Genomic DNA, 27221 nt, shown 5'->3' on the forward strand with positions numbered 1-27221 from the left:
ACCAAATCAGTATGGTCTAGAGAGCAGTTCTCAAAGTGTAGGGCCCCCTGGGGATCTCCCAAGACCCTTTCAGGGGCTCTACAGGGTCAAAGTTATTTTCATAATGGTACTGGAAAGTTATTTGCTTTTTTTCACTCATTCTGTCACAAGTGTCCAGTGGAGTCTTCCAGAGGCTATATCACAACCAGTTGAATGCAAATGCAGAGAGGAGATTCTAGCCATCTTATATTAAGCCAGATAGTAAGAGATTTGTAAAAATGAAAAACAGTGCCACTCTTCTCATTAAAAGTCTTTTGGGGAAATGTAGTTATTTTTCATAAAAATATGTTATTTATGTTAACATCATGCATTCTTTTACACTGAATAAATAAAAATGGTCTTTTTCTAATAATAAATGTTGATATGTATATATCCCCCACATAAACAAAAGCTCTTTGGGGTCCTCAGTGGTTTTGAAATATGTAAAACTTGAGAACACCCAAGTTTGAACATCATTTGTTTAGAGATAGCCTCACTCAGCCATGAGGTTGGATTTGACACCCCTTTGAGGGTCTCTTGAGCCCTTGTTATCTCTGATGCTACCAGGTCAGTGCCTGGTATCCTACAGTTATAGCCCTCACAGATCAAGAGGCTTCCTGGTTGAAGGACAGGTTTCTGTCATTTAGGGCAGTTTCCATCCTTCTGCCTCCATGCTCTGGGGGCAGACAGCTTGAATGTTTCCTTCCTGTTTGCTTTTCTCAGCCTCAGCATTCATGAGTCTTGTATCCATATGGTGCTCTAGTCAGAGCACCCAGGGGGCTGCTTCATCTCACAGCCATCTGGAGTATAGCCAGAGGGATTTAGGATTTTCTCTTTCCCGCTCCTCAGGGATTGATGTTCTTGGCAGAGACTCAAGCCCCTTCTTGCTCTACTCACTTAGAACCCTCGTTTCTCTATTCATTCCCCCAACTGCAATCATACGTGGTCATTATCGATTATTTTCTTCTTTCTGTAGAGAAAGATGGTTATTGAAGACGAGACAGAGTTTTGTGGGGAAGAGCTGCTTCACAGTGTGTTGCAGTGTAAGGTAAGGCCTGTGGCTAGAGCTGGGCTGGAATACCTTGTGTGAGGGCATGTGCTGGGCTCTTCTAGTTCTTTTAAATTGGTTGGGGGTTGGGGGGGGCTGAAGTTTAGCTAAGATTTTTCTCCGAAATGTGAGATGTGTGGCTTGCTACATTTCTCCAATGTATCCTTTTTCCTGGGGCCTTGTAGTGTTGTGCTGTCCCTGTGGTCAGTAGCCAGGAAAGGCTCCACTTAACCTCAGTGGGTCGGTTCATCATGGTCCTGAGGGGCCCTGGCTTAGTGAAAGGTTTGGAATCATTCTTTAGTGTCAGATAGACCTGAATTCACATCCTTGTTTTGTAACTTTCTTGCTGTGTGACTTTGGGCCAGTTGCTTTAGCTGCTCTGAATTTGAGTTCCTCATCTGTAAAATGGGGAGAAAATACTTCCCGGGATTGTTGTGAGAATTAAATGGGATAGTCAGTGTGAAGCTCCTAACACATTGGGCAAATGTTAGTCTCTCCTTGATAGCTTTTGGTGTGAGTTTGTGTCAGGAAGTACATTGCCCAGGGCAGGATGAGCCAGGGAAACTCTGAGGAAGAAATGGGTTGGAGAAGAAGCCTCAGCCCAGCCTCACCAAATTAATTTTTTTTGCAGGCAGAGGGTTGGGAATATCCTTAAGGTGACTGGAACTCAGGTGAAGTGAGGCTTTTTTTTCCTCAGGGAGAAAATTGGAGAAGGGAAAAGGGATCCCTACTGTGTGGGTAGGTACCATCACAAAACACTGGTCTTGGTTTGCTTTGCCCTCTGAGTGAGCCTTAATATCAGTACTCTGGTCCCTTGGAAAGTTGCTGCTGGAGTGGAGAGACAGATTTGCTCTGAGGATTTGTGATGCCAACAGGTGACTCTGTGCCTACCCACAAGTGCCATTTATTAACCACTTTGCAGGGACGTGCTTACATTTTATTTATTTATTTATTTTTTACTTCACAGGTGAGGTAGTTGAGGGTCAGAGAGATTGAGCAGTTTGTCTAGGGTCACACAAGTGGTCACTTCAGAGCTGGGATGCAGCATTATCGTAGCTCTTCCAGGGCTAAGTTGGGCTCCTCAAGCTCTTAAGTCCCCTGTCCCATCTTGGAGGGTGATGCTCACCTCGAGGTTCTGATTCTCTTTGGGCAGAGTGTGTTTGATGTCCTGGATGGGGAGGAGATGCGGCGAGCTCGGACCCGGGCCAATCCTTACGAGATGATCCGAGGAGTCTTCTTCTTAAACAGGTTTGCTGACATTCCCCACCTCTGCCCTCCCCTGACATGCACTGTTCTACCTTTTCGTCTCAGCCTCAGCTTTCCATACATCTGGTGTATTGAATTGTGTTTTTCCATCTTTATTTCAGGGCAGCGATGAAGATGGCTAACATGGATTTTGTGTTTGATCGCATGTTTACAAATCCACGGGACTCTTGTGGGGTGAGAACAAGATTCTTTGTCTGAATTCATAGTGCTAAATGGGCTTACGCTTCAGTGGCCCAGAAATTGCCATTTGTGCAATGCTAGGAGGATATTCCTGCTCTATGAGAGAGACTTTGCTTTGAGCTTCTCAAATTAGGTCCCATGGTGCTTCCTATGGTCCCAGGGATGCTCCAGTAAGCTGTTGTCTCTAGGGCTTCAGGCCCAGAATTGTAGCCCCCAACTCTGCAGATCCTGCTGCTCACCCCAGGTGGAGGAGGGTAGGGCTTGCAGCAGTGGAAAGGGACATTTCTGGGCAAAACCAGCAGTTGTGACATCTGTAGGCCTAGGGAGCAGGGAGGGGGAGGGTATGAGATAGAGCGTGGGCCCTCCTCCTGCATCCATTAAACTTGTATTTATCCAGCTCCTACCATGTGCCAGGCACCAGGAATATAATTTTGAATGAGATAGATGTGATCCCTTCCCCTGTGGCACTTAGGTTCTGGACGTTCTGGTGGATTCGAGAACTGGCAAGGGTGCAGGGTGGGGATGTTTGTAAAGCCTTTCTGTGGAGCCTTTCAGTTGCTGCCAGGGTGAGTATGTGGACATTACAGTGAACCTGTTTTCCAAATTCAAACTTGTGACATCATCTGATTGAGTGTTGTGGCTGGTATGAGAAGGGAGTGCTTGGGGAAATGTGATATGAGTATTGGATGAAATGTGGGCACCTGGGTCCTTTCACTGGTCTATTTAAAATCAGTATCCTGTCTGAAAATCTAGGCTGTGTTGTTCAGTGAGGGGTTGTGGGGCAGGAAGTACAGCACTTACATCGCAGGTGGTGTCACTTAAGTTCAAAGAAGCCCAAAGGGCTTCTTTGGGCCTCATCTGCCTCATCCCTGAAATTAGCCCTACTAACGTGTCAGAGGGTTGGGGGAGGACCAGAGACCCTTAAGATCTGTTCCAGTTCTAAGATCTGCGATTTCAGATGTGGCCACTTCCCTTTCTGCCTTCCTGAACCAGCTTTGTGTGGGATCATAATTACTAGATTTTGGCCCTTCTCAAGAAGTGGTAGAGCAAAATGATTTTCTACTCTGCTACATCTCATTCCTCTGAACACAGACACACCATAATGATAGAGAAAGAAAAAAGGAAATTTCATTCTAGCATTCCCTTTAGGGTTTCAAAGCACTTTTACTCAGTCCCAGAAAGTTAGTTCTCTTTGACAGTGAAGGGTCAGGAGCCAGCTGTACCCAAACCTGTTTCTGCTTCACTCACTCTCCTTCCACTAGGCCCCCTGATTATCTACCCGCTAAAGGAACTTATTTTCCAAATTCTTTAATGTTTCACTTCCACCTCTCTAACTGCTTCCCTCCATGCTGGCAAAACTGGCATTGGACCCCTCCAGCCTGTACTCATTTCTCTCTCCCAGGTCTCCCTCCCTGTTTTCCAGGACCAGCAGGCAGCACAAAAGGGCTCTTGGAATTAGCATCTTGAGAAAATTAGGTTGATATAATGTTGGTTTAATTTTCTGAGCTCCAAATGATTTCCTTTAAACCCCTGCCTGGCAGAGGAGCTCTGTCAAGCTGCTGGGAAGTCACAGGATCATTTTGGGCTCTTGAATGTAAACGCCTCCAGCAGCTGGGATCTGGTTATTGTCTTTTGCTGTCAGGAAAGTGAAGGAGGCACCAGGGTTGTACCATTCAGGTCAAGGGTGGAGATGTTAGTTACATAGGAAAAGGTAGCTGTGTTTGTAACGCTTCAGGCACCTTCTTGACCTGAACTGATTGTTAGTGGCCATGGAGAATTGCCCTTTCAGAGATATTTCTCTGCACTCCACTATAAAAAGTGATTTCTCTCCATCCCTAGTGTTTTCTTCTCTCTTTTTCCCTGAGGACCAGAGTGACAGCCAAGCCCAGCAGGCTAGGTGTGTTTTTTAGGTGAGCAGAGATGCTCTAGAGCAGTTACCAGCAGAGATGGGAGTGGCTGAAGGCCCAGACACACACCCGAGTTTGCTAGGGTCTCAGTGGTTCTTGGATCAGGCACATTTTAGAATAAGAGCATGGAGAACTTGAAGCTTGGGTAGGTGTGGGGAGATTGGAGGTGGGTGGCAGAGGGGATTATGAGGTTTTTCAATGGCATTCTGGTTTTTTGGGTTGTGATGAAAGGAGAAGAGAGACTAGGTGGGGAAACAAATTGTAAACAAGACTTGGAAGAGACAAGGGAAAAAAGGGAGTTTAGATTCTTTGGGTATATGCTAGCATATAATAAACCGTAGCATTATGTGCGGGCTTTGTGTGCCTGGGGATATTGCTGAGGTAAGTAAATGTTGTCTGTGAAGCCTTACAGGAGACAAAAACTGGATGTGGATCTTTGAGTTGTGATGGTATCTTAGAGGAAATTAGACAGCACTTAAAAAGTGCCCACTGAGGGCGCTTGGGTGGCTCAGTTGGTTAAGCGACTGCCTTCGGCTCAGGTCATGATCCCAGAGTCCTGGGATCGAGTCCCACATCGGGCTCCCGGCTCAGCGGGGAGCCTGCTTCTCCCTCTGACCCTCTCCTCTCTCATGCTGTTTCTCTCTCGCTTGCTCTCTAATAAATAAATAAATAAAATCTTTAAAAAAAAAAAAAAGTGCCCACTGAGCTTGGAGTACTGCATGAGGCGATGGAAAAGGACAAGAGTTTTGACTCCAAGGAAGTTGATCCAGTTGGATGTTGTATCATCTTATGTTTGTTTAGTATTTATAGTTTTTAAGCATCTTTGACATATGGTACTTCAATCCCACAACAGCCTTGAGAACCTACATTAGTCCCAGTTTACAGTTGAGGGAGCTCAAGCTTAAAGGCATAAATTATATGCTGCCCTTAACTGCACAGCCAATAAGTGGCAGAGGTGAGAACTCCAGCTGTCCATTCTATGAAAAGACCTTCTGGCCATGACCTGTGAGGGCCACATGTCTTGAAATCAAAGAATGAGATCATACTTACGCCCTCTTTTTGGAGGTGAGATTCTTTCATTGATTCATTTTCCTTCCTTCGCCCAGTCTTCCTCTGGGCCAGTGTCTCGCTGGGAAAGCCTAGAGCCTGGAGCTAGGCATGGCCAGTGGTAAGGAACGTTATTTTTTCTCTTTTCCAGTGTGTTCAGGCCTTAAACTTGTGACCCTTGCCTCATTACCACTGTGCTGCCTAGAAGATGCTACATAATGTTCTCAGCAAATGCCATTAGGTCTTTTTTTGTGTGCAAATGAATATAATCCAAAAATGTGAATAATTGATGGCTCAGGAACAAAGAATACTGGGCTAGATTGGTGGAGAAGAAGAGAAAGAACTGATAAATCTCAGCATGCCTGGGTGGGCTTGTCATAGGATGATGAAGTTTATTTTTAGCTAAAGTCAGTTTCTCCAGAGAGTTCTTCAGTGTTTTGATAAAGCTGGATAGCTATCAGCAGAGGCAGGGCCCTTTTCACCCAGAAAGTGACTAGATTGTGAACATTAGTATTTTCCATTTCTTTCTTAAAACTATTTCCCCTGAAGCTTTCTGATCTTTATCTAGCAGTTACAGAACTCTGGACAAGTACTCAGCCATGACAAACCTATGGAGAGGGAAGGCCGAGCTGCCTAAGCTCCTTCTCGCTGGATGTTCCTCAGGGTCCTCTGTAGTCACCTGTTCTAGAGCTCAACCTCTTGTCACCAGTGCAGATGGTATATCCCCTCTGCCTTGGAGCCAGGTTGGGACAAGTAGAATTCACCCTTTATGACCAGGTGTATAAAAGAGAAACAGTATGGGCCAGTGCTGGGTTCAGCGTAAATTTCAGATTAAGAGTTAAAAGGTACCGGAGTGACCAAACCTATAATCCAGTAAAAATTCAAATGATTATTGTAATTTAGTTATTTCTGAGGTGGGCGGGTACTCTGGGGTTGCCTGGAGGCTGCACACCAGGGTCTCCTTCGCCCTCTCCTTGTCAGCCTCTAGCTCTCCACTGCCACCCCATGCACCTGGCTAAGAGAGGGGCAAAGGCAGGGGAAGGGAGTGCAAAAGAGGAGGAGACTCAGTGCACTGTGATATCTTGGATTGGATTCTAGAACAGAACAAAAACTAACGAAACCTGCATCAAGTTGAATTTAGTTAATAGCAGTGTACCAATGTTGGTTTCTTAGTTTTGACAAATGGCCGTGTAAGATGTTAACAAAATTGGAATCTGGATGAGGAACATATGAGAACTCTGTCTTTGCAGGTTTTCTGTAAATCTAAAATTATTCCAAAATAAAAAGTTAATTGGAAAAAAATAGGGAGAGCCAAGAAGGAAGGGGAGAAGGGGAGCGAAGGCTGCGGTTTGGAAAGGTAGGCCCTGTGCCTGGGAGGGAGGTGTTAGAGCCCCTCAGGCTTTGGACAGGAAGACCTGAGTCTGGCAGTCAGGCTGACTGGCTTCCGATTTAGCTTTGTTGCACACAGGCTGTGAACAGGTTGCTTTGTGTCTTGGTGTCTTTTTGTCCCTGTCTGTAAGTAGGGGATGCAGCATCTATTCTGCTCAGTGGGACTCTTGTAAGGCAGGATATGGTAAGGAAAAGACTCTGAGAAATAAGAATGTATACTCAGATTCCTAGTAAGATGCTTTTATTAGGAGTCTGAGCCAGGCCCTATGGTTGAAGGCAGCAGGGGTGTTTTGAGGTGGGGATGGGCAACTCCAGAGGGCGGGGACCACGGAGGATACATATCCTGGGTGTTGTGGCCCCGGCGGGAGCTCTGCACTGTGCTTGCTGAAAGGCTCATTTTACTCCCCCTGCATTCTCCTTCCTGTTCCCCATTGAGCCAGACTTTTTCCCTTCCTCCCTTGTCCTCCACTTGCCTTTGCAGAAACCACTGGTAAAGGACCGGGAAGCTGAGCTTCTGTACTTTGCTGACGTCTGCGCAGGCCCAGGCGGTTTCTCAGAGTACGTGCTGTGGAGGAAGAAGTGGCACGCGAAGGGCTTTGGAATGACTCTGAAGGGCCCTAATGACTTCAAACTGGAGGACTTCTACTCGGCCTCCAGTGAGCTCTTCGAACCCTACTATGGTAGGGACATAGAGGAGGAGGGTACTGGGGGCGATGAGAGACCATCCTCTGTGGGGACTCTAGGTCAGAGGCAGTTATCCACTGGGCATGTTTGCTTTACTGGGTCTCTCAGCCTGGGGTTTCCAGTCCATGTCGTGAAGGTCTTGGTTCCCTCTAGACTGTCCCTTTTTACCCCCACACTTGTAGGATGCAGGTTAAACACTGCACTAGGCAAAACTCATCAAGACCATATTAAATCCTCTTTTCTTCTCTTGTGGTGATAGGAGATAATGAAACTGCCTGGTCTCCGGCTGAGAATGGCAGAATTATTAACAAATAGAAACCCCATGCCCATCTCCGGCACCATGCACCGGGTGTGGGATGCACTGGGTAACAGACAGCTGAGCAGCCCCACAGCAGTCCCCTCCACTCTTTCTTGATTGCTGTGATTTGGCAGCAAATCCCAAGTTCTTTTGTAACAGTTCTTATTTAAAAATTGATACTGGTTTCTAAATGTAGGTGCTTTAAACACAACTTCAGTCTTGAAGAGGAAGGCCCTCTGTTTCATTTGATGACTCTTAGCTGGACAACTCATTTTGAATTCTGCTTTATTACAACAGGGCTCTGTTTTTGCCTCTTGGTCCATCACTGCAAGGCAGCTTTGCAGGATAGATCCTGCAGTGAATTGCTCCTCACAGGGCCTTTTCTCCTGGTCCTCGAGGAAAACCTGTGTTCACAGCCCCAGAGAGCTTGTGTCTCAGCTCCTGGGATGCACAGGGCGGATGAGCTAAATGTGACTCTTGTTTCCTGCCAGGTGAGGGTGGGATTGATGGAGATGGAGATATTACCCGCCCAGAGAACATCACTGCTTTTCGGAATTTCGTCCTGGATAACACAGATCGCAAGGGTGTCCACTTTCTGATGGCTGATGGGGTAGGTGATATTCTCTCCATAGGGTGATGCTTTAGGGATTTATCATGTTAAAGGTTTGTTTTGTTTTATTTGGTCTTTTGCTGCCCTAGACTGTGGTGGTTCACTATTCAGATAGTAGGGATGTATGATGTATGTTTTTATTCTTTTTGCACATATTTTCAATGATTCCTTTGTCAATGTTGTAATGTTGTGGACATCTTTGCTTGGAGCAAGTGGATTCTTGGCTCACTTTCTCAGAGGCCTTGGTTGGCTGTAAGAGATGGTAGGGGAGAACCATGACCAAGATGGACCAGGCAAAACTCATTGGAAAGAACATTTCCATCATTTGTCACCTGGGTGCAGCTCCTGGTAGAGGCTGTCCTTACACCCCTAAGCCTCTGGATGGCTGACAGATGACTACATAACCAAAGGCAGCAGCTCGGGGGAACCCACAGGAGGCTTTGTCAGTGGTTGGGCTGAAGTGAATATTCAGGGAGCCTTGTTATTTGGGCAGCTGCTTGAGGTACAGAGGGCATTCCACCGTAGCTCTTCACCTAGAAATCTGATGCTGCAGGTAGTCTTTTTTGCAGTAAGCCACCACTTACTCGAAGAGGAATGACAGAGAATGTGGCAATTGCTCTAGGGTCACATGGCTAGAATTGAGAAGAGCCTCAGAGCTCCTTGGGTGGCCTCTCAAGCAGTAACCACGTGGAAAGGTGAAGGAACGGGCAGGATGCCAGCATAGGATCTGAAGATGCCCTGGCTCACCAAAGCATTGTGCACAGCAGGGAACGGCAGAGACACAGGCTTGGGGGATAAAGAGGGAGGGGCTGCTCCCGCTGAGCAGATGTGGGGGCCTGCTAGTGCTTGGGAGGTAGTTGGTGCCATTTGGCAGCCAGAGTGCAGACTCGAGGGTTGTCTTTCTGCTTAGGCAGGTGACTTGGGCTTTTTTTTTTTGATTGACTCTACAAATAGACATGCATTTTGAGAAACATTATAAATCTGGAGGGCATTGCTAAACAATTTTATTCTGAGTCGTTTAGCTATTACCTTTGTAGGACTGAGTGAGGGAGACCTGGTCTGTCTGGAGCCAGCTGAACAGAGGTCAGCCTCCTTTACTTTTTTTTTTTTTTTTTTTAAAGATTTTATTTCTTTGAGAGAGAGAGAATGAGAGACAGAGAGCATGAGAGGGAGGAGGGTCAGAGGGAGAAGCAGACTCCCCGCTGAGCAGGGAGCCCGATGCGGGACTCGATCCTGGGACTCCAGGATCACGACCTGAGCCGAAGGCAGTCGCTTAACCAACTGAGCCACCCAGGCGCCCCACCTCCTTTACTTTTTAAAAAAATTATTGTGATTAAAAAACACAGTGTACCATCTCAGCCATTTTTAAGTGTACAGTTCAGTACTAAGTATGTTCACATTTTTGTGAAACAGATTTCCCTGCTTTTTTCCTTTTTGTGAAATTGAAACTCTATAGCCAGTAAACAACAACTCTCCTCTCCTCCTTCCTCCAGCCGCTGGCCTCCTTTACTTCTGTGTGAGCTTGGCTCTCTGCTCCCTGCTGGCATCTCACAAGGAGGGAGACCACTCCAGGAATAGCAAGGCACATTCTTTGAACAAACACCCTGGCCAGAGACCCTGACAGCTAGAGGGAGAGGCTCCATGGTCTTGAGACAGGAAGGGGGTTTTGGTCAGCAGAGAAAGAAAGATTCCTGTGAGTGTCAGAGTAGTGCTAAGTTTTCTCCTGTCACCATACTAGGGCCTGTTCAGTAATCAGCATAGTGGCTGAGTAAGCCCAAGCAGAGTAGTCACACCACTCCCTGGCTCTTGGACTAACCAGGGCATTCTGTTTCCTATCTTGTAGTTGGCCTATGACCAGCCAGTATTTTGCCTCTGTCCTCCATTACTCTTCCCCTGGATTCCCACATGGGTTTTACAGTTTTTTGGACCGTCTCCTTGGAAAAATAGACTCGGTTCTATCCCCTGCGAGCGATGAAGCAGAAGAAAGGCACTGTTACTCACCACGCCTGGGTCCTAGTGCTAGCTTCACCCAGGAGGCTACATGCCACCATGCCAAAGTAATTTAAATGCTGAGCTGTGTGTTTATCAGTCAGATGGTGGAAGTCAGTGAAAACACTTGAAGACGTCTCAGTGAAGATGGGGTAGGGATGAATGAAGTCCTCATCGTGTCTCTTTCCTGCTCCGATTCTTATCCTCTCATTTCAGGGTTTCTCAGTGGAGGGGCAGGAGAACCTGCAGGAGATCCTCAGCAAGCAGCTTCTGCTCTGTCAGTTCCTCATGGCGCTGTCTGTTGTTCGAACAGGTGACACTTCCTCAGCTGTCTCCCCAGCATAGGACTCATTAGAGGCCCTGTTGGGCAAGAGCATGTACAGGGCTTGGGAGTAAAACAAACAAAAAAACTGCTTGTATCAGGTGACTCAATGACGCTAAATGAGGAATTGAGGGAAGTAAGTGCTGTAGAATCCCCAAAGTCCCCTCTAAAGCTGAGTCTCCCCCTTAAATTGCCTCTTTCAGTGGGCCCCGGTGGTGGGTTCTTGGCTTTGTCACACTTACTCCCTGAGATTACCTTACTGCCTCCTGGGGTAGAACCCACTGACTGCTCTTGGTGTTTTCGCTCTAATCTAGGAGGCCACTTCATCTGTAAAACCTTTGACCTATTCACCCCGTTTAGTGTGGGGCTCATCTACCTGCTCTACTGCTGCTTCGAACGAGTGTGTCTCTTTAAGCCGGTCACCAGCCGTCCTGCCAACTCAGAGAGGTGAGGCCTTCCTCTCCGGTTTAATCAGACTAGTCGACTGCATGCTAGAACAGCACATCCTGATGCACCTCTCTGGCATAACTACTCAAGCTACATTAAAACCCTGATTTTAAGGATACAGTTAGAGCCAGTAGAAGGCAGGATTCAGATCCTAATGGTTCTTTGGTGTGCCACTTCAGCCTCTGCCTCCTTCTCCACAAGCCTTATTCCTTACACTTAGGTGGGGGATCCTTGGCTTGGTCCAGGAAGGAGAAGATGACCAGAAGAAGGGGCACCTTGAGGGACATGGACTGGGCAAGGGCGAGGGGGCCGCCACCCAGAGGGCACTGTTGGCTTCCCAGTTGGGACACAGTATGCAGTGCTCCTGCGTAATGTGAGAGAAGATGTGGCCAGTCTGAATTGCTTAGGTGGCTTGTTAAAAACACAGGTTTCTGGGCCCCATTCCTGGAGAGTCTATTAATTAAGTTTGTAATTTAACAGACTCCCTAGTGATGGTAATGCAGCCAGCCTGGCACAGGGCAGTTGGGAACCACTGCTACAGAGGGTAGAAATACAGCCCAACATCAAAAGGAAAGAATTGAATTGAACTTTTGCAGCAGAGTCTGTGTGTGCTGTTCTTTGTGCATGGACTTAAGACTGTTTAGCTTTATGACTCAGCGAAGAGTTTGGGGAGGAGGAATGTGGGGGAGAAGCCCTTGCTCAGTGGACTGACAGGGTGTCTTCTGCCAGGTATGTGGTGTGCAAGGGCCTGAAGGTGGGCATAGATGATGTGCGGGATTACCTCTTCTCAGTCAATATTAAACTCAACCAGCTGCAGAACACTGATTCTGACGTCAACCTTGTGGTCCCCTTGGAGGTGATCAAGGGAGACCATGAATTTACTGACTACATGATACGATCCAATGAGAGGTAAGCAAACCGGGTGTTTTTTGCTGATGCCACTGGGGTATCAAGGAAGACCAGAAAACGAAGGACTGAATGACTAGCTCTTAGTATCGCTTTGTCAATCCTAAAAAATTGGTAGGATTGGTCTGCTTGTTCCAGGGCTCCTTGGACTTTGGGGACTTTGGGGACTCTCGTCCTACCCCCATGCCCTTCCCAAGGGTGGCCAGTGGGAACCTGGTTGGTACAGCCCTGCCCATGGGAGCCTGAGGATGATAGTGAAACCTGATAGATAGCAGCCTTGTCCTGTGTCCCTGGAGGCAGGAGTAACTGCTCTTTAATTGCTTCTGTGAAAGGCTGTCATGGTTGTTGCCTTGTGAAGCTCCCTGTCGGAGACAGGAGATGGCTAGGAAGCAAGGATGCAGCATGCTTTGGAAGTTTCTGGTATTAAAGCTTTTTTGCCAGTTCATGAATTCCCCAGACAGGTGATCTGAATGCTGTTTTGTTTTTTGTTTTGTTTTGTTTTGTTTTGTTTTGTTTTAAACCTTCTTTGATCCCCGCCTTCCCCCTTGCTGTTACTGGTAATAATTTAAAAGTAGTGACAGTGCTTCCGTTTTCTAAGTGGGCAAGCCTGAGAGAAAAGTTTTCTGAGGTTCGTTGGAGAGTTGTATAGTAGCAGTGAGTCAGTAGAAGTGCTTTCTCAGAGGGCAAAACAGGTGTTGGAAAGGTCATTTCTAAGTCACAGTCCTGACTCCTAGAGAAGTTTGAAGGTATAGGCCCTGGAGAATCACAGAAGAGGAAGTCTTTACCCATTTATCCATCATCCTACAGTATTTTAACTTTCCACAGTACTGCCACATAAGTGCTCTCATCTTGATGGGAGATACCAAGCTGGAGCAGATACTGAGCTTCAGCATGCGGTCCCGAACCGGTCTAGAGTCAGCAAAACCATGGCTTTGTAACGTTTTTGGACTTCTTTTGCTGAACTGTGTTGCCATCTGCTATGAGCATGTATGGATGCATGGCAGAGCTGGACTTTTCAGGGGAGCCTGCGTGGCTCAGTCAGTTAAGCGTCTGCCTTCGGCTCAGGTCCTGGGATCGGGCCCTACGTCAGGCTTCCTGCTCAGTGAGGAGTCTGCTTCTCTCTCTCCCCCTGCCCCTCCACCCCACTCATGTTCTCTCTCTCACTCACTCTCTCTCAAATAAATAAATAATCTTAAAAAAAACAAAAAAACAAAAAACTGGACTTCTCAGTGTTCCCAATAGTGCAGTGTTTAAGCAATCCTATATCAAATCCATTTTCTTTCTTTGCTTAAAAAGATTGATATATAATTCCATAATTGAAATGCAGATCTATGTGTCACTTCAATCATTTTTGACAAATGCATATATTCACGTAACCTACATTTCTATTAAGATTAAAAAAAAAAATTACTGTAACCTCAGAAAATTTCTTTGTGTCCATCCAGTCAATCCTGAAGTAACTAACCACTTTTACTTTTATCATCCTGGATTAGTTTTACCTGTTCTAGAACTTTGTATAAGTGGAATCATACATAGACACTTTTGTGTCAGTTTTTTTTTCTCCTTACCATAGTGTTTTTGAGATTTTTTCATGTGGTGTTTGTTCCTTTTTATTGTTGAGTAGTATTCCATTGTATGGACATACCAAATTTATTCTTCTGTTGATGGACACTTATGATATTTCTGGTTTAGGGCTGTTATGAGTAAAGTTGCTAAAACATTTTGTGCAGGGCTTTTGATGGACAAATGTTTTCATTTCTCTTAGATGAATAGCCAAGAACAGAAATTCTAGGTCATAAGTTAGATGTGTTATTTAACTTGTTAATAATGCCATACAGTTTTCTAAAGTGCTTGTACCAGTGTATACACCCTCCAGCAGAGTGTGAGAATTCTGATTGTTGTACATCTTTGCCAGCATTTGGTATTGCTAGTCTTTTTCATTTTAGCCATTCTGGTGGGGGTGTAGTGTTCTACTATTGTGATTTTATTTTTATATATATATATTTTTTTAAATTGAATATTGTATTAGTTTCATGTGTATAACATAGTGATTCAGTATTTATATACATATATGAAATGGTCACTACAATAAGTCTAGTTACCATCTCTCACCATACAAAGTTGTTACAGTATTATTAACTATATTCCTTGTGCTGTACATTATATTCCCGTGTCTTATTTATTTAACTGGAAGATTGTACCTCTTAATTCCCTTCACCTATTTTGTCCATCCCCCCACTCCTTCCCTTCTGGCAACCATCAGTTTGTTCTCTATATCTGTAAGTCTTTTTCTGTTTTGTTTTTATTTGTTCATTTGTTTTTTTGATTCCCATATAAGTGAAGTCACATGGTTTTTGTCCTTCTGTGTCTGATTTATTTCGCATAGCATAATAGCCTCTAAGTCCATCCATATTGTTACAGATGGTAAGATTTCATTCTTTTTTCATGGTCAAGTAATATTCCATTGTATATATTCCTCTTCTTTATCCATTCATCTATTGATGGACATTTAGCTTGCTTCCATATTTTGGCTATTATAAATAATAGTGTGATGAACCTAGGGGCACATAGGTCTTTTCAAATTGGTGTTTTGTTTTCTTAGAATAAATACCTAGAAGTAGAATTGCTGGACTGTTAGTAGTTCTATATTTTTAATTTTTTGAGAAAACTCTATACTGTTTTCCATAGTGGGTGCACCAATTTATATTCCTACCAACACTGCACAAGTATTCCCTTTTCTTCACATCCTCACTAGCACGTGTTACTACTTTTCTTTTTGATAATAGTCCTTCTGTGAGGTGGTATCTTTCGTGGTTTGATTTGCATTTCTGTGGTAACTAATGATGTTGAACCTCTTTTCATGTGTTTATTGGCTGTTTGTATGTTTCTTTTATGATGTGTCTCTTCAAGTCTTTAGATCATTTAAAAATTGATTTGTCTTTTTATTAAATTGTAGAAACTCTTTCTATATGTTGAATGCAAGTCCGGTTTCAAATATGTGTGTTGTGAATATTTTGTCCTAATGTGTGACATACCTATTCATTTTCTTAATGGTATCTTTTGATAAGCAGAAGTTTAAAAATTTTTCATCATTTTTTATTGTGGTTAAATATACATAAAATAAAGTTTACCATTTTGACCCTTTTTAAAATGTATAGTTCAGTGGCATTAAATATAGTCATTCACATTGTTGTGGATTCATTCTCACTGTATATTTCCAGAATGTTTTAATCATCCAAAACAGAAACTCTGTAGCCATTAAACAATAACTCCTCATTTCCCCCACCCCAAGCCCCTGGTAATCTCTATTATACTTTCTAGTTCTATGAATTTGCCTATTCTAGGTACCTCATATAAGTGGAATCATACAATATTTCTTCTTTTATGTCTGGCTTATTTCACTTAGCATGTTTTCAAGATTCATCATGTTGTAGCATGTGTCAGAATTTCAGTCCTTTCAGGGCTAAGTAATATATTCCATCTGTATATACCACATTTTGTTTATCCATTCATCTGTTTTTGGACATTTGGATTGTCCCCAAACTTTAGCTATTGTGAATAATACTTCTCTGAATATTGGTGTGCGGGTAATTGAGCCCTTGCTTTCAGTTCTTTTCTGTATATACCAAAAAGTGGAATTGTTGGATCATGTAATAATTGTGCTTAAATGGTGCCACTACTGAAGAACTGCCATACTATTTTTTATAGCACCAGCCCATTTCATATTCCCACCAGTAATGATCCAGGTTTCCAATTTCTCCACATCCTCATCAGCACCTGTTATTGTCTCTTTCTCTCTCTTTTTTGTTTTTTGGATAATAGCCATCCTAATGGGTGTGAAATGGTATCTCACTGTAGTTTTGAATTGCATTTCCCTAATGACTAATGATATTGGACATATATTTTTTTAAAGATTTTATTTATTTATTTGGTGAGAGAGAGCACAAGTAGGCAGAGCTGGCAGGCAGAGGGAGAGGAGAAGCAGGCTCCCCGCTGAGCAGGGAACCCGATGCGGGGCTCGGTCACAGGACCCTGGGATCATGACCTGAGCCAAAGGCAGATGCTTAACTGACTGAGCCACCAGGTACCCCGTACATATTTTTATATTGGGCAGTTTGTGTATCTTCTTTGGAGGAATGCCTATTCTAGTCCTTTGCCTATTTTTATTTATTTATTTATTTTATTATTTTTTAATTTTTTTAAAGATTTTATTTATTAGAGAGAGAGAGAATGAGAGAGAGAGAGCATGAGGGGGGGAGGGTCAGAGGGAGAAGCAGACTCCTCGCTGAGCAAGGAGCCCGATGCGGGACTCGATCCTGGGACTCCAGGATCATGACCTGAGCCGAAGGCAGTCACCCAACCAACTGAGCCACCCAGGCGCCCTATTTATTTATTTATTTTAAAGATTTTATTTATTTATTTGAGAGAGAGAGAATGAGAGACAGCATGAGAGGGAAGAGGGCAGAGGGAGAAGCAGACCCCCTGCTGAGCAGGGAGCCCGATGCGGGACTCGATCCCGGGACTCCAGGATCATGACCTGAGCTGAAGGCAGTCGGTTAACCAACTGAGCCACCCAGGCGCCCCTTTGCCTATTTTTAAATTGGTTTGTTTTTCATTGTTGAATTGTAAGAGTTCTTTATATATTCTGGATATTAATCCTCATCAGATATATGATTTGAAAATATTTTCTCTCATTCTTTGCTCTTTTTTCCCCTATATTGATTATGTCCTTCAGTATACAGTTTTTTATTTGATTAGTTCAATTTATTTTTTCTTTTATTGCTTATGCTTTTGGTGTAATATTCAGTAAATCATTATTGAATCCAACATCATGAAGCTTTTTGTTATGTTTTCTTCTAAGAGTTTTATATAGTTTTAGCTTTTATGTTTAGGTCTTTGATCCATTTTGAGTTAATTTTTGTAGATATAAGGTAAGGGTCCAGCTTCGTTCTTTTGCATGTAGATATCCAGTTCCCCAACCTACTTGTTGAAATGACTGTTCTTTCCTCTTGGAATGGTCTTAGTACCCTTGTTGAAAATCATTTGATCATGTATTTCTGGGCTCTTTATTCTGTTCCATTGGTCTCTATGTCTTTATGCCAGTACCACAGTTTTGATTACTCTAGCTTTGTAGTAAGTTTGGAAATGAGGAGGTGTGAGACCTTCAGTTTGTTTTTCTTTTTCAAGATTGTTTTGGCTGTGGGGCCCTTGAAATTCCATAAGAATTTTAGGATGGGTTTTTCTGTTTTTGCAAAAATTGCCATTGGGATTTTGATAGGGATTGCATTGCATCTGTAGATTGCTTTGGGTAGTATTGTCATGTTAACAATATTGAGTCTTCCAGTCCATGATCAGAGGATGTCTTTCCATTCATTTATGTCTTTTTCCATTTTTGTCAGCAGTATTTTGTGGCTTTTAATGTACAAATCTTACACTTCTTTGATTTAACTTATTCCTAAGTATTTTATTCTTTTTGACACTATAGTAAATGGAGTTGTTTTCTTAATCCTTTTCAGATTGTTCATTATTAGTGTATAGAAATGACTGGTTTTTGTGTGTTGATTTTTGTATCCTGCATGTTAGTCAAATCTGCCTATTAGTTATGATAGTTTTTGGTGGAATCTTAGGTTTTTTTGCATAAAAGGCTGTGAACTGAGATAATTTTACTTATTTTTCTTTCAGTTTGGATGAAATTTTTAAATTTTGATGACAAAATCTAATTTATCAGTTTTTTCTTTTGTTTGTGATTGATTTTTTTTCCCTAAATAGTCTTGGCCTAAAGTCATGAAAATATTTTCCTGTTTTCATCTAGAAGTTTCATTCATTTAGGTCTGTAGTCCACCTGAAATTAATTTTTGCATGTGGTATTATGATGGTAGGGGTCCAAGTTCTTTTTTTTCCTTAAAGATACTCCGTTCTAGCACCATTTGTTAAAAATACCTTCCTTTTTCCATTTAATTGCTTTGGCATTCTTGTTGAAAATTATTTGACTATATATGTGTGATTGATTATATCTAGAGCACTCTGTTCTGTTCTATCAATGTTGGTTTTTTTTTTTTTTAATTTTTAATTTATTTGCGAGAGAGAGAATGAGAGACAGAGAGCATGAGAGGGAGGAGGGTCAGAGGGAGAAGCAGACTCCCTGCTGAGCAGGGAGCCTGATGTGGGACTCGATCCCGGGACTCCAGGATCATGACCTGAGCTGACGGCAGTCGCTTAACCAACTGAGCCACCCAGGCGCCCATGTTCTATCAATCTGTTTGTCTGTCCTTTGCCATATTCTCTTGATGACTGTACCTTGAAACAAGTTACCTTGAGGTCAGGTAGTGTATGTTCTCCAGCACTGATCTTCTTTTTCAAGACTGTTAGCTAGTCTAAGTTTTTTTTTTTTTTTTTTGGAAGTTCTGTGTAATTTTAGAATCAGTTTGTCAATTCCTACAAAAAGCCTGCTGGAGTTTTGATGGAGATTACACTGAATTTATGAATCAATTTGGCGAGAATTGACATCTTAACAAAATTGAACCTTCCCATCCATAAATAAAAAAATGGCCATTTATTTAGTTTCTTTAATGTCTCTCAGCAGAGTTTTATAGTTTTCAGTATAGAAGTGTTACACATCTTTTGCTAAATTTATCCCTAAGAATTTTGTGCATTTGGATGTAATGTAAGTAGTATGTTTAAAATTTCATTTTCTAGTTCATTGCTAGTATGTGGAAATACAATTGATTTTTGTATACTGACTGTGTATCCTGTGAGAATGTTTAATTTACTTATTGGTTCTATGAATTTGACTATTTCAGATACCTTATATAATTGGAATCATGCAGTATTTGTCTTTCTTTGTCTGGTTTATTTCACTTAGCATGATGTCCCCAGTGTTCATTCATGTTGTCTCATGTTACTTAATTTCTTTTTTTTTAAAGTCAGGATAATACTCCATTGTATGTAAAGGAGTGCCTTGTTGGTTCAGTCGGTAGAGTATGTGACTCTTGATCTTGGATTTGTGAGTTTGAGCCCTACATGTGGTGTGGAGTTTACTTAAGATAAAAAATTTGAAAAAATACTCCATCATATGTATATTACTACATTTTCTTTATTCATCTGTCAGTGGACATTTAGTTTGTTTCTACATCTTGACTGTTGTGCATAGTGCTGCAGTGAACATGGGGATGCTGATATCTTTTCAAGATTCTGATTCCAGTTTTTTTTGGATAAATACCCACAAGTGGAATTGCTTGATCATATAGTAGCTCTGTTTTTTTTTTTTTCTTATTGCACTAATTCCTCCAGTTTGATGTTGAATTGAAGTGATAAAAGCAGACAGCCTTGCCTTATTGTTGATTTTAAGTGTAAATTGTTTAATAAGTATGGTGTTGGTAGGTTTTTTTTAAAGTCCTTTATCAGGTTGGCAGAGTTTTATTCTATTTTGAGTTTGTTTAGAGTTTTTATCATGAATGGATGTTTAATTCTGTCAAATACTTTTTCTGTATCTATAGAAATTATTATGTTATTTTTCTTTATTTCATTACAGTGAGTTACATTGAGTGATTTTCAAATGGTAAACAAATCTTGCGTTTTTGGATATGGTTTGATTATGTGTATCACTCTTATATATTGCTGTATTGATTTACTAATATTTTATTAAATTGAGTCTGTTCATGAGGTATATTAGTCTCTAAATCTGTATTCTCTGTTATTCTTAATGAATTGAACTTTTATCATTATGAAATATTCTTCTTTATCTCTAGTAATACTCTTTGTCTTGAAATCTACCTTGTCTGGTATTAATATAGCCACATCAGCTTTCTTTTGCTTAGTATTTGTTTGATTTGTCTTTTTATGTTACTTTATTTTCAACCTGTCTTTGTCTTTGTAAATAATGTATGCTTGGGTCTTACCTTCTTATCCAGTGTTACAGTCTCTGCCTTTTAATTAGAGTGTTTAGTATAGTTACATAGAATGTAATTATTGATATGTTTGGATTTAAATCCTCTATCTTGGTGGTTTGATTTCTGTTTATCCTGTCTTCTTTTTGCTTCTCTGTTCCTTCCTTTTTTAGGGGGAAAGTTTGTGTTTTTTAATAGTCTTTTATATCTCCTTGGGTTTTTTCTTTTTTATACCTTTTGTGTTATGTTTTCGCTGTTTCGGAGATTACAGTATGCATCTTTAATTTATCATGTTTTACCTTCAAAAAGTATTCTACTTCATGAACAATGTAAGAACCTTACCATAGTAAATATGCATTTACTTACATATACGTGTTCTTATTTCATATAAACCCTACTTTACCTTGCTGTTATTTTAATTTTAAACTGTAAAGTCCGTATTGTCTTTTAAAGAGACTTAAAGGTACAGGCATGTCTCGGAGATACTGTGGGTTTGGTTCTAGACCACCGCCGTAAGGTGAGTATTGCAATACAGCAAGACAGATTAATTTTTTTGTTTCTCAGTGCATATAAATTTATGTTTACATTATACTGTAGTCTGTTAAGTGTGCAATAGCATGTACAAAAAGCAATATACAAATCTTAATTTAAAAATATGTTATTGCTAAATATGATAAGCATTGTCTGCACTTTCAGCGAGTTGTAATCTTTTTGCTGGTACAGGGTCTTGCCTCAGTGCTGATAGGTGCTGACTGATCAGGGTGGTGGTTACTGAAGGTTGGGGTGGCTGTGGCAATTTCTTAAAATAAGACAACAATTTCTAAAAATAAGACATTTGCCACATTGAATGACTCTTCTTTCGTGAACAGTTTCTCTGTGGCACGCAGTGTTGTTTGATAACATTTTACCAACAGAGCTTCTTTGAAAATTGGGAGTCAGTCCTCTCAAACCCTACCACTGCTTTATCAACTAAGTTTATGTAATATCCCAAATCCTTTGTTGTCATCTCAACAGTCTTCACAACCTCTTCACCGGGAGTAGATTCCTGCTCAAGAACTACTTTCTTTGCTTATCCATAAGAAGCAGCTCCTCATCTTTTAAAGTTTTATAGCAATTCAGTCTGATCTTCAGGCTCCAAAGTTTGCTGATCGCACATCACCATAACAAATACAAAAATAATAATAAAAAGTTTGAAATATTGTGAGAATTACCAAAATGTGACATGGAGACATGACATGAGCAAATGCTGCTGGGAAAATGGCACCAATAGATCTGCTTGACACAGGGTTGCCACAAACCTGCCATTTGTAAAAAAAAAAAAATGCATTATCTGTGAAGTACAGTCATATGAAGCGCAATAAAATGAGGCATGCCTGTATTTGTACATTTAATTTTTTTTTTAAAGGTCCTTGATATTGACTAACCTATTTACCTGTTCTGTTGTTCTTCATTCCTTCTTGCAGAGCCAGGTTTCCATTTGGAATCATTTCCCTCTTGCCCAAAGAATTTCTTTTAGCCTATTTTTGTTGGGCAAGTGTTGCTGGAGTAATTCCTTCAGCTTTGTCTTTTGAAAATGTATTTATTTCCCTTTCATCTTTGAAGGATATTTTCATTGGATATAGAATTCGAGGTTGGGGCGCCTGGGTGGCTCAGTCGGTTAAGCGACTGCCTTCGGCTCAGGTCATGATCCTGGAGTCCCGGGATTGAGTCCTGCATCGGGCTCCCTGCTCAGCAGGGGGTCTGCTTCTCCCTCTGCCCTCTTCCCTCTCGTGCTCTCTGTCTCTCATTCTCTCTCTCTCAAATAAATAAAATCTTTAAAAAAAAAAAAAAGGCATCTAGAATTCGAGGTTGACTATGTTTCTATTTCAGGACTTGAAAGATAATGTTCCATTGTTCTCTGCCTTCCTTGTTTCTGATGAGAAGTCAGTCATTATTCTTACTGTTTTTATGCATGTTGTGTGTCCTGTTTCCTCTGACTGCTTTAAGATTTTCCCTTTATCTTTGTTTTCAGCATGTTGACTGTGATGTGTTTATATATGGTTTTCTTTGTATTGATTCTGCTTGGGATTCTCTGACATTGGATGTGTGGATTGATTTCATTTATCAGTTTGGGAAAATTCTTGGCTATTATCTTGTCAGTATTTTGTCCTAGTCTTTTTTCTCCTTCTGAGACTCTACTTATTTATGTTAAACCGTTTGCTATTGTCCTGTAGAGCTTCAGTGCTGGTGTGTTTTTTCACTTTTTTCTCTTGTGTTTCAGTCCCCAGGTACACGGATTCTTTCCTCTGCTGTTTTCAGTCTGCTGTTAAGCCCATCAAAATCATTCTTCATCTCTAATATTATATATTTCTAGAATCTTTGTTTTTTAGAAGTGTGGTTTCTTCATCTCTGCTGAAATTCTCTATTTTGCGTGCACATTGTACATCTTTTCTGGTAGATCCTTTAACATGGTTTTCAGTTAGGGGTCCTGTCTGATAATTAACATTCGGACCATTTTCTGGATCTTGTGCTGTTGGATTGTTTTCCCTCTTGCTAGTTGCTCACATTTTCTTGCTTTATCACATGTCACGTACTTTTTTATTTAATGCGAGGCATTGTGTGTAAAAGAACATTGGGGATTAAAGTAGAAAGGGCAGCTGTTAGTATAGGGTTTAGTCTGCAGTTGAACTGGGTCTGGATTTTGTTGCTTTATTTAGAATTAGTTCACTACTGCTTTCAAATTTTTAAGGATGGGATCAGAACCTTCCTTTTAGCAGGACCTGGGAGCTGAGTGTCTGGAGGGTTTGACTCAATTCTGTTTTATTGTAAGCAGGCCCCATGTAACTGTACCTTGGGGTGTGGTCAAGGGAGTTCTCTTTCAGGGCTCCAGCCCTTCTCCCCCAAATATAGATAGCACTGCTCTGGCTAAACTCTTTTTTCATGCCTTTTGGCTGTCTTTTTTGGTAATCCTGAAATTAAATCCTTTTTTTCCCCCCTCTCTCTCTAGCCACTGTAGTCTGCAGATCAAAGCTCTGGCCAAAATCCATGCGTTTGTTCAAGACACGTAAGTGTTGCCCACTCCCCAGAATTCATCTACTTCAAGGAAAGATCTTTTTATTTTGCTCTAAGCTCTTTATTTCATTTCAACAAACGTTTTAAAACATCTACTCTTTTATCTTCTACTCTGCTGTGGTCTGTGAAGCATGCCAGAAAAGTATATGGCATGAACCTTGCCTTCAAAGACGTTGTGTTTGTGTTTGTGTTTGTGTTTGGGCAGAGAAGAGTAACCCAGGAAAAGGATACAGGAAGAGTTAGTAGTAGTGCATCAGAGGATGTAGAGTGGCATAGTATGAATAGAATACATAATGTTGAGGGGACATGGAGTAAAGAGTGATCAAGAGAGGGGAGATAGGACTGGTCAAGGAAAACCAACCCTCTGGTAGGGGGTGAGCATAAACTGAGTCAGCTTTCTGAGACACAGTGACATCCACTGGGATGGACTTAATGTGGCCTCTCTCAGCAGAGGAGGAGCCAGAACATGCTGATGGGTAATTGAGAGAAGGCTGTGTGGGGAATTCTGGCATCCTGGGTGTGATCAGGAGGGTAGTCTCCCTTCCCTTTGTGGTGGGAAGGAGAGGTCACCCCACTTTGTGTACCTCTGAGCTCCCATCTTTAAGGGGCAGAGCCGTGTGAGTATTGTTAGCATCCTGAGCTGATGGCAGTGTGTGCACACACGTTTACTCCTGTGGGCTTCCTCTCTCTGGGGTTCTGAGGGGTTCACCTCTTGGAGGTTTTAATCACTGTTGGCTTCATTTTCTCAGGACCCTGAGTGAGCCTCGGCAGGCAGAGATCCGGAAAGAGTGCCTTCGACTTTGGGGGGTGAGCATCTCCCCAGCCACTTGTTGCTCCAGGGCAGGGAGGCTGTAGAGAAGAATGGATTGACCAACCCTGTCACCTTAGGGTCTCCCCTCGTGTGAACACGTCTGCCTGTCCTTATGGTGTTCCAGAGCCGGCCGGCTCAGCATCATCAGGAGTTACCTTTTTGGCCCTTTCACTGTCCGTGTGGTCCCGCAATTGGGTCAGAAAGGGCAAGGGTGGTGGGTGCCCAAGCCTCATTTTGCTGCTGGGGCTCTGTACAGCAACACTGCCCACAGAGAGCCCCAGAGAGAGGGAAGTGGCCTTTGTGGTGTGCACCCCAGGGCCCGAAGTGGGGCAGTGGCTGGATTACCCACCTCCATCTCCTGCTTTCTAGCCCCCTTTGTTAGGTGCCATTGCCTCTTCCCCCGTCTGGACCTATCCCCTCGCCTGCATATGCTCACAGACAGCCTTCGTGGAAAGGGCATTTGAAAATCAAAGCTCGTTGCTGTCTCCTTTCAGATCCCAGACCAGGCTCGAGTTGCTCCTTCTTCCTCAGACCCCAAATCTAAGTTCTTTGAGCTAATCCAGGTAAGTTTGGTATCTGGGGAAAATAAAAAGTTGGAGAAGCCTAACTTTAGATGTGGAAGGTATTGCTGAGATCCCCAGATGCCTGGCCTCCAGAGGGCTTGTGCAGGCACCTCCTGGGCTCTGAGGGACTAGGCTGAGGCCACCATAGGTGGGAGCCTTTGGTGTAGGGTGTTGAGTTCCCCAAAAGCCCATCGGGTTGCCTGAAGATTCTTGTCCTGAGATGTGATGTGCTCAGCATTCCCACTTGCCCGAAGGGTGGGGTTGGCTACCACTCCCTGGCAAGTTCAGGGTCGCATGAAATTTGCCTGCAGGGGAGACAATGAAGTGTGGGATGATCTTAGGCAGGGGAGCTGGGCAGAGGGCCAAGAGGGGCTGTCGGGAGCTCCACAGTGGGGCTGGCCTAACCCTAGATTCTGTTTCTGGTGAGCTGGTCCCTGGAATTCTGCTCTGTTTTTTTCTACCACCTGACTTCCAGCTTTTCTCTGGGCTTATTTAAATCTGGCTCAGATCATGGGCCATTGTGTTGGTTTTGTGGGGTCAAGGACTGGAGAATGTGGTTCAAGATGACCTCGAAAGAGTAGCACATGTACATTTTTCTAAATGGGGTGGAGAGGTCACTTAACTGCTCTCAAACCAACTACTGATGAGTCCTCGCCTTCAGTTTTATTGAAGGGGTGGCTTTTATATTCAGGTGACATTTCCTTATGGCTCTGGTAAATTGATCTGTACTCAGGGACTCTGTGTTCTTTCCCTTCCTAGCCTGTCCTAATAGGTCCTAAAGGAACACTCCAAGCAGATGGAATTAGATTCCAGTTAGTGCATGGTTAGGTAGAGCAGGGGTGCAGGGGGGCATGTTTCAGAGAGCCAGTGCTTCCTGTCCCTCGCTTCTCCCAGCCGCCCCCACCCCCATACAGGCACCTCTCCTGAGCACCTGTCCGTTCCCCCAACCCAGCCGTGTTTTCTCTGACCCGGGGCTGCAGGGCACTGAGATTGACATCTTCAGTTATAAGCCCACACTGCTCACCTCCAAAACCCTGGAGAAGATCCGCCCAGTGCTCGACTACCGCTGCATGGTGTCTGGCAGCGAGCAGAAGTTCCTCATTGGCCTGGGGGTAAGTCTGCCGCTGGCTTCCCATCTAGTAGTTGGGGTGTAGAACCTTGGTCTAGGTCTGTGGGAGTCTGGACAGCTGCCTGCCACACTTGGTGTTCTCTTGGCACCAAGGAGCTGGGGCTTTGACCCCAGGGAAGGTATTTCTTAAAGCTTCACTTCCTTTCTTCCTCTGAGTTAGCCAAGTGTCATTCATCCGTTCAGTTTTTAATTTATTCACACATTTGCTTACTCATCTCTGTGCATTGCTAAAGGGAACACTGCTTCTTTTCTTGTGATATTAAGCTTCCTAGGCTAGCAGGATGGTCAGCAGGCTAATGTGGCTTGAATCCATGCAGCCATTTCTTTGCAACACCATCCCTCGTCATCCTGTCTTGCTCTGGAGCCCTTGGAGTCTAAGATAAGGGAAAGCCTTGTCAATTTTTTTTTTTCTTTTTCTTTGCGAGAGAGAGGGGGAAGAGGGGGAGGGAGGGAGAGAATCCTAAGCAGGCTCCACACCCAGGACTGAGCCCAACGATCTCACGGCGCTGACATCATGACCTGAGCTGAAACTGAGAGTTGGATGCTTAACTGACTGAGCCCCCCCCCAGGCGCCCCGAGCCTTGGCAATTCTGTATCTTAATTGGGTAAAGTCATCATTACCCTTTCTTTCCATTCTGCTTTGTATCTCTGTGTAACTTTATCTCTGCTCCCTCACTTACTTTGTGTTCTCTCACACTTGATCTTTTTCTCTTTTTACTTTCTGCCCCCCCACACCCCCACCAACTCACTGGACCCTTCTGTAAGCTCACCTCAGAGATACATACACCAAGCTTGATCTCATCGTGGACTTAGGCCTTTTGAGTGGTGCCCTGGGCCTGCTCCCTCCCCCCAGGACCACCAGATCCCTGTTGCTGAAGCCTAACTGGCTAATCTCTCCTGGACATTTTCTTCTGACATTTCCCAGCCCCATCGGCTTTTAGCTGCCAACTAAAAGCCCTTTTGAGAACTGAGGCTCTCACCCCTCCATCTCCATACCTGCCTGATGGGGCCCTTTCTCTCTGCCCATAGAAGTCTCAGATTTACACATGGGATGGCCGCCAGTCAGACCGCTGGGTCAAGCTGGACCTGAAGACAGAGCTACCCCGGGATACTCTGCTGTCTGTGGAGATCGTCCATGAGCTGAAAGGGGAGGTCAGAGGTGGTTCTGCTCACGTGTTCTGGCCCTGCCGGCTAAGCTTTATAGCTAAGCTCCCCCCTCAGTTAACTGGGTCATGTTGTATGTGGTGCTTCACAGGGCGCAGAGCTGGGGAAAGGCTTTGTAATGATTCCTCCTCCTCGAGTAGTTGCTCTAAACCATGATATGTTCAGGTAGGAAGGACCATAGTCCGCATGTGTGTAAGAGGGGATCTCAATCATCTCCGGGCAGCGAGGGCCCTAGTGGGCCTGCTGGGTTGTTTTTAGCTGCTGGTGATGTTTTTACCGGGATCCCTTGCGCGTTGGCCGTTACAGCCACACATGTGACTTTCAGAACGCTTAGTGGGGACAGTTGACAAGATTGGGAAGCTAGGCTCCGGCTGGAGCGCCATGGCGGCCGCCTCTCCCTGGATTCCAGGGGGCTTGTCACCCAAAGCTTCAGATCTCTGCCTGCTTGGAAGTCTGGGCCAGTGTGGTGCTGAGGATGAGCTGGGGAGGTGGGGCAAGAGAGATAT

At 43.4% G+C, this 27221-nt stretch overlaps 1 protein-coding gene across 1 annotated transcript in view; it reads left to right on the forward strand.

Annotated features, from left to right (window-relative positions):
* CMTR1 (cap methyltransferase 1) overlaps positions 1-27221 on the forward strand; it is a 50656-nt gene that overhangs the window by 17156 nt on the left and 6279 nt on the right. Inside the window, exons 6-18 of the mRNA XM_034990425.1 lie at positions 995-1066; positions 2220-2314; positions 2434-2506; positions 7337-7535; positions 8329-8447; positions 10653-10749; positions 11073-11205; positions 11935-12114; positions 22984-23040; positions 23798-23855; positions 24354-24422; positions 25403-25534; positions 26581-26703. Of these exons, the coding sequence (XP_034846316.1) occupies positions 995-1066; positions 2220-2314; positions 2434-2506; positions 7337-7535; positions 8329-8447; positions 10653-10749; positions 11073-11205; positions 11935-12114; positions 22984-23040; positions 23798-23855; positions 24354-24422; positions 25403-25534; positions 26581-26703 (1407 nt within the window). The remainder of the gene's footprint in view (positions 1-994; positions 1067-2219; positions 2315-2433; positions 2507-7336; positions 7536-8328; positions 8448-10652; positions 10750-11072; positions 11206-11934; positions 12115-22983; positions 23041-23797; positions 23856-24353; positions 24423-25402; positions 25535-26580; positions 26704-27221) is intronic.

The sequence above is a fragment of the Mirounga leonina genome, unplaced genomic scaffold, assembly GCF_011800145.1.
Source record: "Mirounga leonina isolate KUSES-001 unplaced genomic scaffold, KU_Mleo_1.0 Mir_53, whole genome shotgun sequence".
Classification (NCBI taxonomy): domain Eukaryota; kingdom Metazoa; phylum Chordata; class Mammalia; order Carnivora; family Phocidae; genus Mirounga; species Mirounga leonina.